The sequence below is a fragment of the Opisthorchis viverrini genome (assembly GCF_000715545.1).
Source record: "Opisthorchis viverrini unplaced genomic scaffold opera_v5_93, whole genome shotgun sequence".
NCBI classification, from domain to species: Eukaryota; Metazoa; Platyhelminthes; class Trematoda; order Opisthorchiida; family Opisthorchiidae; genus Opisthorchis; species Opisthorchis viverrini.
In genome coordinates, this window is record NW_008751750.1 from 816,935 (window position 1) to 832,887 (window position 15,953).

A 15,953-nucleotide genomic window follows, 5' to 3' on the forward strand; every position below is an offset into this window, starting at 1 on the left:
CAGGCGAGGGGGGCATTTGGGTGAACCAACCTGACCGTGATCAAAGTATCCCCGTGTCCACTTTGTACCACAGTTGGGCATCGCGCCTTTGAAGCGTTGTTCTAAATTGGCATCAACAACCTCCTAATGGAGTGTATCCCGGTTGTTAATTACGGGATTCGATAGACTGACGTCTACTTGTCCATGGGCTTTTATTAGCTTGAAAAGTTTAAGACCGTGTCACCTTGTCAGGCTCCTTGCAGTCCTTGGTGAAGAATTTCCTGAGTTGTGCTCCAGGGTCCCTTTTCAGATTTCGGCGGATTTGTGTGAGGCCTTCACGGTGAGGTCGGTAGCCCAACAGAAAACGCTGGGTTTCTGTAAGCGATCTTCCGGAACTTCTAAAAAACGGTTGTCTGTTTGTTCCAACGCCTTTGTACCATCTCCACGCCAGTCTCTTCTTTGGTGATAGAAAATGTGGCACGTTCAATATAATTCAAAATCGGCTGTACTGTCCTTGCAACACTGAAATCGTTGTTGCACTCAGAGGGACGAAAGTAGCTTCAGCTTGATAAGCCCGCATCATACCAATGAGACTGACGAGAAGGAAATACCTGTAGGTTACTGGAATCAGCGTTGTTGTCAGCATCTGTAAATGTTCAAGTGAAGAACTCGGGCTTCACTTAAATCCGTTAGCAAAAGTTTCATCATCATCAGAGTCACACATCAGCAGTGGAAACTAACGCTTTACTGTCACACAGCCATGGAAGAAGAAGTTCCTTGTAAAGGATGGAAAGGAAAGGAGGGTAGGGGGACTTAATGCCGAAAAGCCATGTCCCTTAAGAAAACAGCCAAGAATGAAGGCTGGAGTATCTCCAAAAAACGTTGAATTAAGTTTCTGTGCGTCATCTTTGAGCAAGACGCCATAAGTGGGATGACCCGTATCTTGCGGGCACCGAACCTGAGCCCATCACAAGACGATAGACAAGATTTAGATATCAGACGCAGAACTCAAATGAAATTATCAGCACCAGCTCGCCGGATAGTCGGATGTTGGACATAAAAAGCCACTGGAAAAAATATCCGAAACGGTACACAAAGCTAGAACTTCTGCTTGCGGTACAATCCAGCCAGCCTCATCCAAACATGGGATCTCTGATAGGACCGTGTCTTCGCTAGGGACCCGGCGACAGATTCCTCCCGGCCGCAATCACAACTCCACCCAACGCACCTGTCGACGCCATGTGAGACTGAGTATATGTACAGACCGAGAAGCTTGGCAGAGCCGAAAGGCCGAAGAAATGGAAAATGCAAAGAATGCGGGAAACGTGCGCAATCTGCACCTCTTGATTCGCTCGACTGGCCCTCGAAAACCTCTTGTCAACGAAATAATCAGGGACCAAATTGGCTTGCTGATATGCAGCAGAGCAGAATGTTTGGACTTCTCGGCACAGTACTCCGAACAGCAATTCAGCTGGCCACCTGCTACCTCCAATCCAGAATCCTGGCCTTCAAAAGAAAGATGGACCGTGAATATGGAGCCGCCTTCAGTCTCAGAAGTGCCCGAGTGTATTTCCCTCATCAAGCGTCATCCTGCTGCTTGTCTTGATGACTTTCCATCTGCTCTCTTCAAGGATGACGATGGACTTCTCAGCCAGTGCCTGTCTAGCCCATTTGGGTCTATCTGGAAGAAAGAGCAGCCCACATATCTAAGGTACCCATTTTCACAAAGGGTGCTCGCATTCAATGTAGTAACCACGGAGGTGTGACAAGGCTTCTGGCATCACTGATCGTCATCTTACGGTGGCACACGAAGCCTTAATTCGTGAGAATCAAGCGGGATTTCGACCGGATAGCGACTACGTTGACCACATCTTCGCACGCTATCAGGTGTTAGAGCAATGTCACATGTGCAGATGACCCAACGTCCTGGTATTCTTCGACTTCAAGGGTGCGTTCGATTCTGTTGATCGGTCGGTGCTGGCAACTCACACTTGCTCAACAGGGTGTGTCCCAGAAGTCTTACCATAATCTGATCTTTCTACTCACATACTTCTAGATGTGCGGGAGTCTATTATGAGCTCCCCAAAAGCTTTCTTACAAAATATGGTGTCGATAAAGATGTCCGCTCTCTCTACTCTTTCTCGACTTCATACTTGCTAAAATAATGCGTCGAACGCTGGAAGGTCTTCAAAATCCCAGGTGTTGAAATTGTTGCTGGTGAGAGCCATGTTGATCTAGATTGCGCGGATGACCCAGTCCTCATTTTTGAAGACCAAAGCGAAGCATAAGCCCTGTTGAATAGACTGAACACCGTCATGCATGCGCCTTACACCTTCAAAGTGCAGTCTTCCTTCAGAACATGCATTCTCCGAAAACTGGAGATTTTGGAACATTTTGCATTCCGCTACAATTGCGTTAGCTCTGACGGAAATGTGTTTGTTGAGGTTAGTGCAAGAGTCTCAAGCGCTCGAATCATGTTTGCTAATTTGCGCCATTTCTAGCGTCAAAAAGGCATCTCCAGATATCAAGGTTCGGGTGTATCATGCTACAGCAAGGGCTGTGTTGTTGTATGGGTGCGAGACATGGTCTCTGTGGACAGATGATGTGAGTTATCTTCACGTTTTTGGCCACCGATGGCTCAGAAGCGTTGCTAGTTTTGGATGGCTTCAGCGTCTTAGTAACAAGGTGATTAGAAAACGGGTATTTGGTTGTGCTGCAGGCACTTCAATCTGAGAAAACATCCAGCACTATCGTCTACGATGGTTCGGCCACGTGCTATGCTTACTGAAACACCATCTACCGAGGCAAATATTATTCTTGGTGACTCGTACAGGATTGCAATGACCACGAGTTGGACACCGTATGACTTGAAAGAAGGATATGAGGGAGATTACGAAGATGATGATGGGGTTGCCATGACCCCGCCTGCGCTTAGATGGAGACACTGCTAGAAGTGCTGGCTGACCGACGTCAGTGACGTACGTGCTGTCAGTTCATTTCCAGCTTGTTTGATTGAGCGTTTGGAGGTGTAAGCACCTCAGAATTCTCGACATAGTCCAGTAATAGGTCCTCTCCCTCACGCGTTCTTTTTCTCTTTTCACTCTGGGGCTTTAAATACAATCATGAAGTTAATGGTTGTACGCCAGTGAGGCACCAGTGTCAACACTGGTGTCGTTGTATCTGGTGCTGAAGAGTTTAGAGCGTCGCTTAGTCCTCATGCGTCCCTCTGAAGCACCAGGCTGGTTTACTTATCTGGGCAACTGCGCTACTCGTGACTGTTTTGTGACAGAACTAGTCAATGGGCGCATGATTGAGGCCTTAACAGCAACTATCAACTTGCGTCATTGCGTGGGGGACGAATTTTGCTAAAACTAACGGCTCGTGGCTACAGGCTACTGTGAGCGCAGTCTTGTTCTCCGGTTGTGAAATTTGGTGTCTCCTATTTGAAGACCTTAAACAATTGGTCGGTGACTTTGCAGTGTGACTAGCGTTAGTCAGGTGCACCATGTTTACACTGAAGCAGTTCATAGGCTAGTGTTTAGCTAGGTTCACGTGATCCTCCTTGTGCGGGGTCGGGATAACTGCAGGGGTACATGCTTTGAAGGCGGTACGCAACCCATCTCAGTGGATGGAATGTACTTCTAAAATTCTCATAACCAACTAACTAGCTTGCTTCTGCCTATTAGCAATCGGCGTGCCTTCGGTTCTCAGTGGTGTGTTTTATATTTTTATTCAGACGGCTTTTTCGAATGGGGCAAGGTTTTTTCATACCGTCGGGCTTATGGGAAAACACTTGGCTTATTCCTTATTAAAGTCTATCCACAATTTCCCCTCGGCTAACACACCCTTGCGTTGCTGTTCCGCTAATCAACCAACCATGGAGGCTTGTTCGTTACCTAGCTGCTCCGCCGGTGTCGGTACAATGGACGCCAACCGCTGGATTCAATTACACAAAGAGTTCGACGCATATTATTCGGAGTTTGAACGTCTTCTTTCTGAGTGTGCGCGACCGAAGAATTCTGCAGACGAACTTGTTCAGGTGAGACTTTGGCAATTTTCATATGCCGTTCGGTGTATTGCGACTATTTTCCTTCCTGAGTTCTGACTCCTTTCCGGTCAAATCTCGAGTCAGGACCAATTTCCTCTGAGATGGTTCAACGCGAATACTGTGTTGGATCTTGTGGATGGTGTTCCTGGTATGTCGACAAAAGTTGCCTCGTACTAGCTATACTCTGCGTAGGAAGTGGCGTTGAACGTGCTAGTGAGATGTATAGAAGTTTTTAGTGGTCAAATTGATCGTTTTTATTGTAACATTTAGTCTTTTCAGCATCTGCCTATGTTTTGTCGCCCCCGATGGGTGGATGATTGACCCATCTCCTTTTTCCATAACTTGCTTTAATATGGACTTACAGTTGGTCTTATCTACCGAAGATTTACTTTAATTTACAGCAACACTCCGACAGAAGGTTTGGTCTCTTGTGAGCTTCATATGTGATGTAACAGTATGGTATACATCATATTGCCGTACTGGTTCAAGCTAACTTGGCAGACCTTCGCTGAATAAGTACTAAATACTGAGCACTCAGTGCTTGTTATTCACGTATTTATGTCTTGTGAGTGTATTTCAGGCAAACGAACTTCGCGTGCACCGATGTATTTTAAATCGATCGGTTCATCGATGCATTTTAGTATTTCACGGCTTCACTAGATTGGCCGTTTCGTTGCTTAGATTTTTTATCCACACTCACTCTGTAACCGTATTTACCGAAGTAAGCGGTTTTTCCTGAGTGAATCTTATGTTACGCTCAGATGGCACGAATAAGCCGGACAGCATTTCAGGCCAATCGTCTGATGTTACTGAAGGGAGAAGCTCATGTACACAAATGCGCACTCGTTTATAAGTTTTCTTTTTCTTCCGTTATCTCATGCTTCTCGTAGCTTCCTGTAGGTGTACGAAATAATTTTCGGGGACTAGACCCGCCTTATGGATCTCTAGAAAAGTGAAACCGGTTCAGCAAACTTCCAAGTATTATCATCATCTTTATGTCGATTTTCTTGGCACGCTCAAATGTGTGTTGTTTGTTTGATCTATGGTACCGTACACCTTTGTCACCTGTGTGATTTCATATTTTGCTCAAAGCGACCCAATGCAATCATATTCTCTATGAGAGTCCGCTAATCTACTCATCTCCTTCACTATCCTCAGTCTTTTCGACCCGTAGCGTTTAAATAGTGTGACGTAGAACTTTAAGTGTTCAGGGTCAGGCAGCACCAAATACGGCTCACACGGAATAGTTGCTTGCACGACAAAAGGACTCGGAGAGCAGACCAATCGGGAGACGACCGTAACACGAGTATTCGTTGGAGGGTTTTTCTACTCATCTGCAAATTTTCAGCATTGTTGTGAATGGTACCTCTATATAATCCACCAAACTAAGAACCTTCGCAGAAGTGGCGGGGTTGGAGATTTATGTGACACCCCAACTTAATTTCCTGTGGATGATATCCTAATGTGATAGATTTTAAGACATCACGACATTCGGAGATACTGATTTCGTCAGAGAAACGCATTGGTTTTCAGCTGACCCTCCATCAGTGCTGTCGGTTGCCAGTGGATACCGACGTACTGATTGTTAACAATCTCTTTTCCTGCTTGAGGATACGATTGCATTCAGGGTGCTACTTTGCTTACGGGCATTTGTGTTGTACATAAACGAAAAATCCAAATGAGATTCAGTTGAGTCTCCCCTTAAAACTGAATCGGTGTGCCGGTGCGTGTATTCCTTGCTTGGGTTCAAGCAGAACAAAAGGTTCACAGAAACTCGGGAACTGTGCCTACCTGATGAGTCTCAAAAAGGATGAAACCAGTCGTGGGTTATCGAAGAGCTCTCAGCAACCTTGTAAGCAGTTTCCTTCAAAACTTCTTTGTATTTTGCTCCGTTGGGTTGCAAGGTTTCACTGTGCCAAGCAAGCAGTTTATGGGTATTATAACCTAGCTCCCTTGCTGCAACTTTCCTAGGTTACACTTTTTGTTCTGCTTTGGTGTAAACGAATAGCCTTAAGGGTGATACGAATGAGGCAACTGTTGGTCGTATCAGAAAAGGAACCGTTTTTGGGAACGAAGAATGCGTAGAAACATTTCTTAAATGACGTAACAGCATCAGAAGAAAGGGAAAGATGATGGGAACCGGATATGGTTGTAGCGAGTTCCAGAACACAGCTGCGTAGTGTGATAATCAGATGGCTTCAGCTCTGGTTAAAATGAAGAGTAGCAGATAACAGTATGAAAACACTGGTTGAACTGAGGCGGAATTTGGCGTAGGTAGGTTGAAAAGTCGAGTGGATATCTCGGCCTTCCCTTGAGTGCGGGTTCAGGACTCTATTAGAGTTGAGAACAAGGGAACAGAAGGGAGAGCTCAAAGTTTAATGTTCGTACTAGCGGCTGCTTGGCGACTGACGAACATATCCTAATCTAGACGATGATTGTGCCGGAGTCGCATGTATTGACACTCAAACGGAATGTAAATTTGTGCTGAGGACGCCAGCATGTCCAGTGTGAAGAGAATAACTCAACCCCTCCAGAGGTCTTGTCAGGTCTAAATAAATATTGTTCACATGAGAGCATCTTGTCGATGAGACACGCGTGAAGTTCTCAACTAAAAATTGAAACGTGATCGCAGATGCGGCAATCTCAACCGGAAGACAGGTAACACCAAATGTATGCGATACATTGAAGGTAAAGCAGACACGCAATACTTATAATGGGGGGGGGCAGGGAATTCAGTAAAATACAGTTGGGTGTGGTTGGCTACGAAGAGGTCTGGGGTCGACTGTCCTTTGAGTTTCAGAATTCAGGCAGGCAACTAACTACTTTCCTACAAGGATATCTCATACCCGACGACTAGCAGCATTCGCGCGCGGATGTACCAACAAGTCAGAGTAGTGGACGTTAAAATTGTCGAGAGTACACATTATTGTTGGGTCATAGGATAAATGTAAGGGTGGTGCGCATCTTTGTCGTTAGGATATCGGTATAATGGAGCGGCTTAGAGCCACAAATAAGGGAAATATATGGGAGAAACCTTCTGAGCCAAAAGTAGGTGATCAAAACCCGATGGGGGCGGTGGAAAGACAGAAGGGGGAATAAGTGTAGACACAAACCTTATTCCTAGGGCGGAAGAACTGATGGAAAAAGTAGTCGAGAATTCTGAAGTGAGTGACTACTGTTGTTGGGGAGAGGGGATCAACTGAATTAATGATGTGCAGAACGTGAACGTTTCCTACTGAAAGGAGCAGCGGTGTTTCGTTTGTTTTGTATATGATTGTTCGATAAGTGTGAGTTAGATAAACTACACAAGCTCCTATGAATTGGGTGACGGTACTTTGCTGGACAGCAGTTTTGGCAACATCGCAACATGAGCTTGGAAACGGGACCAATTTGGGGATCCCGTAGCCCTTCCTCTTCGTAGTGTATAGTCGGGAGGGGCTTAAAGCACAAATGGCCTTCGTAGAATTCGCAGCAGAGGTCATTTTGGCGTCAGGCTTTTATGAAGCAAAGTTAGTAGCATTTGACTAGAATCTGGCTTTGTCCCAAAATAATGTGGAAATGGACTAGCTGGTCACCGAAAACTTTTTTTCAGGCTTGCTTCACTTCAATGCTTGTCCGGAGCGATAAATTTTGTAGGTGTTCGGAAGGCTAGCATTAATTCTCAACAAAGGACGAAATCAGATTGATTAAACCGGTTGGTTCCGAGTAGTTCGCTTTCATGTGAAGTAGGATATAGTTGTATAGAATAACTCTTGTTGGAATGACCAGTCTGCTGGCTCGAATTTTCATACATTACATTCCACTTGAGGAGAAAACTCCTCATAACTAAAAATGGGACACTTTCTGGTTTACCGAATAACTGATATACTTCCACAAAAGAAACTACAATGGACCTGAGCGAAATATGCTCATTTGCGTGCCACTTTGGTTTTCATGGGTAACTAACCTGAATCCCAACAGAACCTTTCGTTTATGATGTTCTTCAGCTGAATGTGCTTCACCAAATCGCCTCATGTTTCAGTTAATACGATACGCCAGTATCCCAATAAGTTGTACAGATGTAACACATTACTTACAAGGTGGAGAGAAACTCGAGAACTTTGCCTATCTGATGAGCCCCAAGAGGGGTGAAACCTGTCTTTGATTGTATAACAGTATCACTACCTTATGATTAATGTGTTACGTTTATACAATGGAGGTATCTCATGCCCTGTTTGTCATGTGACGTTATGTGCACCGCTGGTACACTACCTTCACCGTACAACCTCGCCTTTGGTGGACTTAGCTTTCCTGGTAGTTTAGTCGGGTCAACGTACCCGGTAAAATTTGCTGGGACATGTCATGTAGAAAAGTAAACAAACTGAGGCGTTTGATAAATCAAAGTAGATAAACGTGATATCTACGTTTGGTTTCTTTGGTTGCATCAGTATACACATCCATGACTTACTTCCTGTTTTTTTCTCAAGCTTAGCTGAATGGCGTGAATATTGGTTGTTCTTAACGAACTACGAGAAAGTCGTGACAACCGTTGTAGAGTTCAGCCACGTTTTGCTGGTCCCTTTGTCACAAATATGCAAGATTACTGAATTCTTGATACAACCAGCACACATGTTGGTTAATAGGCCGGTGAAAATGCTAGCCACAACAAAGTTTGGTATTTAAAAATACATCCTAGTGCAAGAACCTCATGTGAACTCAAATACACACCCTCCGATAGCGTACTGATGCCACCTCGTTGTTCAATAAAAGCAATAGATGTGTCCGTTTCAGCAAGCCTAACGTGAAAGCGTCGTCAGATGATCTTTGCCTGTCCAGATTCTAGATAGTTGAAAAGACGTCCTGGACTTTGAGGAGTGTGCTGCTGCATGAGCGTGGCTATGATATTCTTGAAATCTCGTGTTCTTTTCATCCTTTGTCCATCAACGTTCAGTGGGTATATTTGACATCCTGTTTCGCTGACAACCGTACTTTGTTGCGCATCGCCTCGCACTTTTTAACCGTTATTGTTTTCTGGTTAGCATCCAGAATTCAGAATTCTGCTCCCTGTTTCCATTATTTTCTAGATTGCGCGCTACAATTTAGCCGGCGGTAAGCGAGTTCGAGGCTGCTTGGTGGCAGCCTCTCTGGAGGCCTTCACTGGTGACAGTGTACCGGACAAGGCTGCTTTATACCGCGCGTACATCGTTGGTTGGTGCATTGAAATGGTTGTGTCCTCCGTTTCCATTTTCACTTATTTCGGTTTAGCTTCACGCTGGTTTCCTTATCCATGATGACATTATCGACAACTCACCAACACGAAGAAACCGGACCTCCTGGTTTTTGATGCAGAAACAAGCTGGCCGTGGTCTTATCGCTGTGAACGACGGATTGCATTTGATTCTTACCACCAAGTTCCTTCTTCATCGCCTGTTTGTCAGAAATGGTACTACAGCTGTGGGTTACCTCAAACTTCTCCAGTTATTTGATGAAGTTAGCTATCGGACTTGTTGGGGTGAAAGTCTAGATTCTCATTATTCTCGAACCGCTCCAAATGATAACACAACCGAGCTCCTTCCTCTTGATTCGTTTACTCGATCAAATTTCAATGAAATTTGTACTTGGAAGACGGGATTTTACACTTTCTATTTGCCCGTTGCCTGTGGAATAGCTATCGTGAGTATTGCTTTCCCTATCCGTCAATCGTACTCACACTGTTTCTGTTATTTATTCCATGATAAAAAGCCGTAATACAGTGGTTTCCAGCCTTTTTGATAATGCATGCTATTTTGTCATAACCCCACACCACTACTAACCCACCGTTTAGCTTTTCGTTATTCGAGTTTCGGTTCTACCTGACCCCCTCCCCTCCATTCCGCCATTTAATGGATAATAATAAGTGCATGATGGAAATTCAGGGCTGGTGCCTGCCCTATGAACCTGAAACAAAACTAGACGGACAGTGGGTCGTCAGTAGTACATTTTGTTGGTAGCGGTTCAAAAACATCTTTATGCATTCGTGTTAGTGAGGACGGTTGGCTTTGCATATAGTTTCTTGGTGCTTGCAGGATTATTTCGCCGGTGTCAGCTTAGACCGACAATACTCATGACCCTTGCTAAACCATTGAATGTTGGTTCAGGCGGTTAGCACTTAGATGCATTGCGGATGTTTTGAACGAAATTGTTCAACATACGAAGGGTAGTCCTTAATAGACTGAATTAAGTGCTGCTCGCTCGCTGTTTGGCTGGCGAAGCGGCTTAGATGTCTAATAAAGATTACTTCGCTGGTACGACTTGGTATCACGAAGGATGTGCCCTTGATTTGTATGATGTAATTAAGTTTTTTTTTCGCAGTACCCTAAACTACGCTTTTGTTCAAAGGAGCCAAATAGGGTGGTTGAAAATGCAGATGGGAAACGCTGTCAGTCTTGCCTCTACATGGTTCCAATGCTAATAGACAGGTTTGGTGATCAGCAAAAAGAAAAATTCCCTCGAGCTTCCGCGGTTATTTATACCGTCATCCTAAATGCCTTTTGGCGAGTGTGTTTTCAGAGATTCTACTGTTTTGTAAAATTTTCTAGGAACCGACAGGCCGGTTGTATTACCGCCACCTCCATTAGATGCTGACACTTTATTAGTGGCATATTTGTTGTTGAATGTTACTTATTAGATGCTCTTATTTGATGCAGTCCCCTCAATTCGGTTCCATCTTCATCATATACTTACTGTCCCTAGGATATTCGGGTTCCCTGCCTGTGGAATGTAAGTAGACCCACCGCACGTTCGTCTCTCTTTTGTATAGATCCTTGTCAAGGCTCATTCGCTCACAAAAGACCACACCTGATAATTAACTTCAGTCATTCTCTTGCTATTCCATTGTTCTCACTACATAGGCATACCTATGCATTGGCAATGTTGTAGAATGTAGGTAGCTTGGGTGCGCTGCTTGGTTGTTGGTCTGGTCGCCGATTTTGTTAGTTGGATTGCAATCCAACCGTGAACAGACCAACAAACAAATACCTATCTATTGTCAGATTTCGGTATGGTGCCGCAGTGTCCCCAAAGTAAATTCCATTGAAGCAGCAGATGTCTGGTTCTTTTGATTAAAGCAAAGGTTTTTATCGATACCTAACAATAAAATAAGTTAGTTCGTGGTTGTTCCATTAGGAACAGGTTTAAAGAGGTTCTACGTTGGACGAACTATCACCCCACCAATGACTACTTTCGGTAGTTACTCTATGGACGCAAACCACGATTTACCTATAGATGTCATTAGTTCAGATATGAAGCGTACACCGCGTAAGGCAAAGATTTTGAAAATATCCATTGGCACAAAGGTTGAGCTTTAACATGGAAGCGTTTCGACAAGGTGTGACCCTAAAACGCTTTTCCGACGTTCAGACGACAGCTGGATAACCCGCTGATGTGCGGTGGCTCTCCGGATAGCTTGATGACATCTTGTTGAAACAGGAAAAACCTATTATGTCGGCTACACGATAACCTGTGCATCTGTGGTTCAGTGACTCAAAGTGATGAGTTTGGCGTTCTTCAGGGAAGCAACCAGCGCGTCAACCGCTTCAGTAGCCTCAGATTGGATGTTCAGTAATTTAAGGCACTATACCTGACGGTTATCTGCCTGGTTAACTGTTTTCGGTGTCTGAGTACCCCGAGTAATTTATTGTATATGAATTAGTAGTATGCTTCGGTCCTACAGTACTTCGTGATATATAAGTTTCAACGGGAATCGCACGGCTTTTTCTTATCTTTTCAGGCCGGCACAACCGATGAAGCATCCTATTCGGCTGCTAGCCATATCCTGCTCAAACTGGGGCGGTATTTCCAAGCACAGGTGAGCCTTATCGGATAAGACAAATAGTGATTACAGTTGCCATGCATTGAATGCTTCCACATACACACACGACTTCGTAAACCTATCCCACATACCGTTTTTCGGGTTCAGGACCGAACTTAAGGAACTCGTCTGCCTGGGTGGTCAGAGACGCGCAAGGGCTGATCGCTTTACCAGATTGGCCTGTCGGATAAAGTTGGACAAGTTCGTTTCGACACTGACTTAGAACTATTGCTACTCGGCCCTCTGTGTTCACAGCAAAATCAACTAGTGTTTATGCGGTAAACTACTGTTACTAGCTTTCGCAACAGTCTATGACTTCCAAGAGCTCTTCTACAAACATAAATTTAAGTTATCTGCATTATATCCTCTCCTATCCGTTCAGCTGTAAATGGGCATGCCGCACGCTGCGGTCTACCTTCACTACCGCTCCTTCCGTTAGTTTCCGACAAACCACGTATTCAGATAACGTATTACAAGTGCTCCATTTGACCCATGAGTTACATCACTTGTCCAAGTTGCAGAATTATTACGAAGCTGAGCTGTTTTGATCTTGGCGGAAAAAAAATTGCAAGGCATCATGCATTAGTCTCCCTGTCCCAGACCAAAACAATTTGTATTGGCAGTTATCAGTTGTTCTACTGACTATTTTAAATTGTGTAATGATCCTATCCACTTCATTGTGACACTGGTTGACAGGTTGCTTGCTTTTGCTCTTGAGCAACTAAAGCTGGCGTCAGACCATAGTTATAAGCATTCAACCAGAATGACAGTTGATATACGCGCACGGGCAAGGAAGAAGTACCCGCCCAACTGCGCGCTGATGATGTCTCCTCGTATGGTGACGAAACATTTGCAAGCCCGACTGCCAGCTCGGCGAACAGTTCAGCAGTCACCTGATCAACAACCAATAAACTCACCCGAGCTACCAATATTTCATCAACACATCACCAATAGTTAATATTCCCTAGTGGAAACGCAGTGGATACGATTTCATCCTAGAACCAATTTTAACTCTCCTACAACTGTGTGCTTGTTCGAGAGTTATCAAAAGAAGGAAGATCATAATCAATGGTGCTACATTTATTCAATTTTGACACCAAATTGAAAAGTGTATTTCGGGGAAGTTGTGGTTATATCAGGCCGAAGTATACTGTCATATGCGGGTATGTTTGATTACCCTTTAGTAAACAAAAAACAACTCAGCGAACTACACTCATTTGCAAACTAATTTTGTTTTTCGAGAGACTCACCTGGAACCCAGCTGAATCTCTCGTTTGTGGTGTTTCCAGGTAGCTGAATGTGCTGCATCGGACCGCCTCATGTTTCAGTCACTACGATATTTGAGATATCGTAATACATGTATATTTGTAATGCACTACCCATAAGGTTGACGACTGACTTTCCTTTCAGCAATGAGTAGTGCATTGCAAAAACCAACTTGTTTAAAATGACCATCGCACATTTTTCAGGATTTAAAGTCGGTTGAACTTCCGTCGGACGGGTTTACTGTACACGTCCATCACCGATATTTTTCGTTTTAGGATGACTACCTGGATTGTTTCGGTGACGTTGCGGTAACCGGAAAGGTTGGCACTGACATCGCCGATGGAAAGTGTTCGTGGCCGATTGTTGAGTGCTTGGCTCGGGCATCTCCTGAACAAATTAAGGTCATTCAGGTATCTTCCATGGGAACATCAGTTTGGTGTTTATCTTACCCTTTGCATCCCGTGTGTCGTCTTGACGTGCAAAAATTCCTGTTCGAATCCTCCTTAGCGGTGCAGTTAAGTGCATTTTTATTCAAACCACAGAGACCCTATATAGGTGGAATGAAGGCAACTTTTTCACATAAATTGGTATATTTAAGCAATCGTCTTCCAAACCCTAATGTGAGGTTTTATGAATTTGGCACACTTAAAATTTTGTACCGCCGCTGTCAGGCGCATTCGGAACATTGGACAACTTGGTGAAATAGAAAGCGTCATCTCAAATTTCCGAAAATTGTTGCATCAGCGATGACCCCAGCCATTCGGTCACGTTACCAGTAAGCGTGGAAGGAGGCTGTGCAACTTTCGGTGGGTTCATCCAGGATGGCACTGCCGTCTTGAAAGCAGCTAAGAACCTGGATCGATACCGCCGAGTCAGGTACGTGAGGGTTCAGTCTTACCTGCAGTCAGGATTTGTCTCAATCTGTGGTGACCTTGCCTCTGATTGTCGTTGGCGGGACATCTGTGAAACCGACTCACCATCCGAAGACAGTCGCTTTGAGATGAAGTAGCCTAGTGGTCGAGAGTGACCGAAGGCACGCGGCAATATACTGATTTCGTACTTGTGTCGGCAGTTACCGTGAGAATCCTCACCTTTTTAGGCATTTACAGTCTAGCTTCGTAGACAGCAGTGACGCGGGATGTTTTTGGAACGGATTGGTCCTCCTCCAAGAAGCCGCCATGAAGTAATGTAAACTATGTAAACGAATTAGCAGAACTGCACCTACTGTCTTTCAAAATTTGGTATTAGTTGTTATACTGGACGTGGCCATAGGTTCCGAGTTGGATTGTATTCGCTGTGGTCTTTTTAGCCTTGCAACCTGAACCCACGTGAACCGTTACCGTGTTGCTACGCTCCGATGACTGTAAATACCGTAATCCCGGTAGAACAGTGTCGCTGTTTCGTGTCTACTTCGGGCCCCCATCCATGAGTGCTACCCTAGGTTTAGTGGTCTTCCCAAACACTGTCATCTAGTTTACCCTGTGCTCATACAACCAACGGATATGCATCAACTTCAGACGAGGAAACCAGTGCACACCATTAACGGTAGGCCTCACATTTGTACACCGTTCTTCCAACCACTGGGCTGTTGACCCCAGTGTGCTTACTTGTGCTTTCATTAGCCAAACCTTCGGATAATTACCACTGTTGATGCTGCTCTTGACGTTGAATCTTGTATTTCTACGTAATGCTTATCTCGACTCTTGCATCCTCCTGCAGTAATTGACATTGATATACGCGTGCCATACATGTCACTTCCTTACTAATTCAATTTTGTTCTGTAGCAAAACTATGGCCGCAGGGATCCGGTGGCACAGTCAGCTGTACGGGAGGTGTACGAACAACTGCGTTTGCGGCAAATATTTGCGGATTACGAGGCGCAGATGCGAACGGAAATCATGGGAGATATCACGGATTGGACCCTTCCGGATGCTTGTGTTACTCGCCATGCACAGCATCTGTTTTGTGATTTGGTTGACCTATTGTTTCGCCGTGCAAAATAGTTTTTCTTATCCTAATTTGTTTCCCCTCCCCCACTTACCCATATATCTAACTGTGTGGTTCTCTCCTTTGTGATACAGTTCTTTGACTTTTTATCGCAATTTCCCTTGCTACACAAACTTTTAGATCAGTTAATGAACCATACCTAGTATCTACGCATTTATGTTGGGTACGGTAAGAGGACACCGTTATCAACAGGTTTTTAATACGTGAGACCCATTTGTATACGTATTTTTCAAGCTATTATTGTTTTGCCATCGGCTACCCGATAACTGGAAAACAGCGTTTTTTGTGAAAAATTGTTTCGTCAGAAACCCTAGAGTTCATGTTTTCTAGTCGCATCCTGGTCCACTGTTTACTGTCGTGCTCTTAAATGGATGCGGAAAGGATATACCATGAAAACCGTACACCACGAAACCAGATTAGAATTGTATGAAAAATCGATACTGCGGACCTCAGTCAAATAGGTAGAATTTCCAATTCTGAGTAAACAGCCATTCTCTCATGCACATCAGACCAAACCTAGGTTCGGCAGAGCGTATAGTGAACCAACGTAAGAACCCGACTTACCTCCGCTGTTTTGGCTTGTCAAATCCAAGATTCCTGTCCCTTCCATTTCGGTCCGCGACTCCTGATCTGTGACCTCGCTGTTCCGTTTTCTTGGGTGAAGTTCGCAATGTTCCTGGGATAGTTTTCGACAGGTTCCTTTTTGTTTTCTAGTGTGCCTAGCAGTGAAGCATCAGTGTTGAACACTGAATACTTGTCAGAGTTCCTTCTGTGCAACGGGAAAGGGTTGAAGATGGTATTCACTAGCTAGTCGAATGACCACTT

The 15,953-nt window shown here is 44.5% G+C and overlaps 1 protein-coding gene across 1 annotated transcript; it reads left to right on the forward strand.

Moving 5' to 3' along the window:
• Nucleotides 1-1,277: 1,277 nt before the first annotated feature.
• On the forward strand, nt 1,278-15,442 carry T265_05166 (hypothetical protein; the record flags this gene model as incomplete). The annotated part of the gene is made up of 5 exons (XM_009170098.1): nt 1,278-1,690; nt 3,880-4,018; nt 9,272-9,679; nt 11,775-11,852; nt 14,906-15,442. 5 exons carry the CDS (start codon nt 1,278-1,280, stop codon nt 15,122-15,124), a joined length of 1,257 nt encoding a protein of 418 aa, XP_009168362.1.
• Between the last annotated feature and the right edge of the window lie 511 nt (nt 15,443-15,953).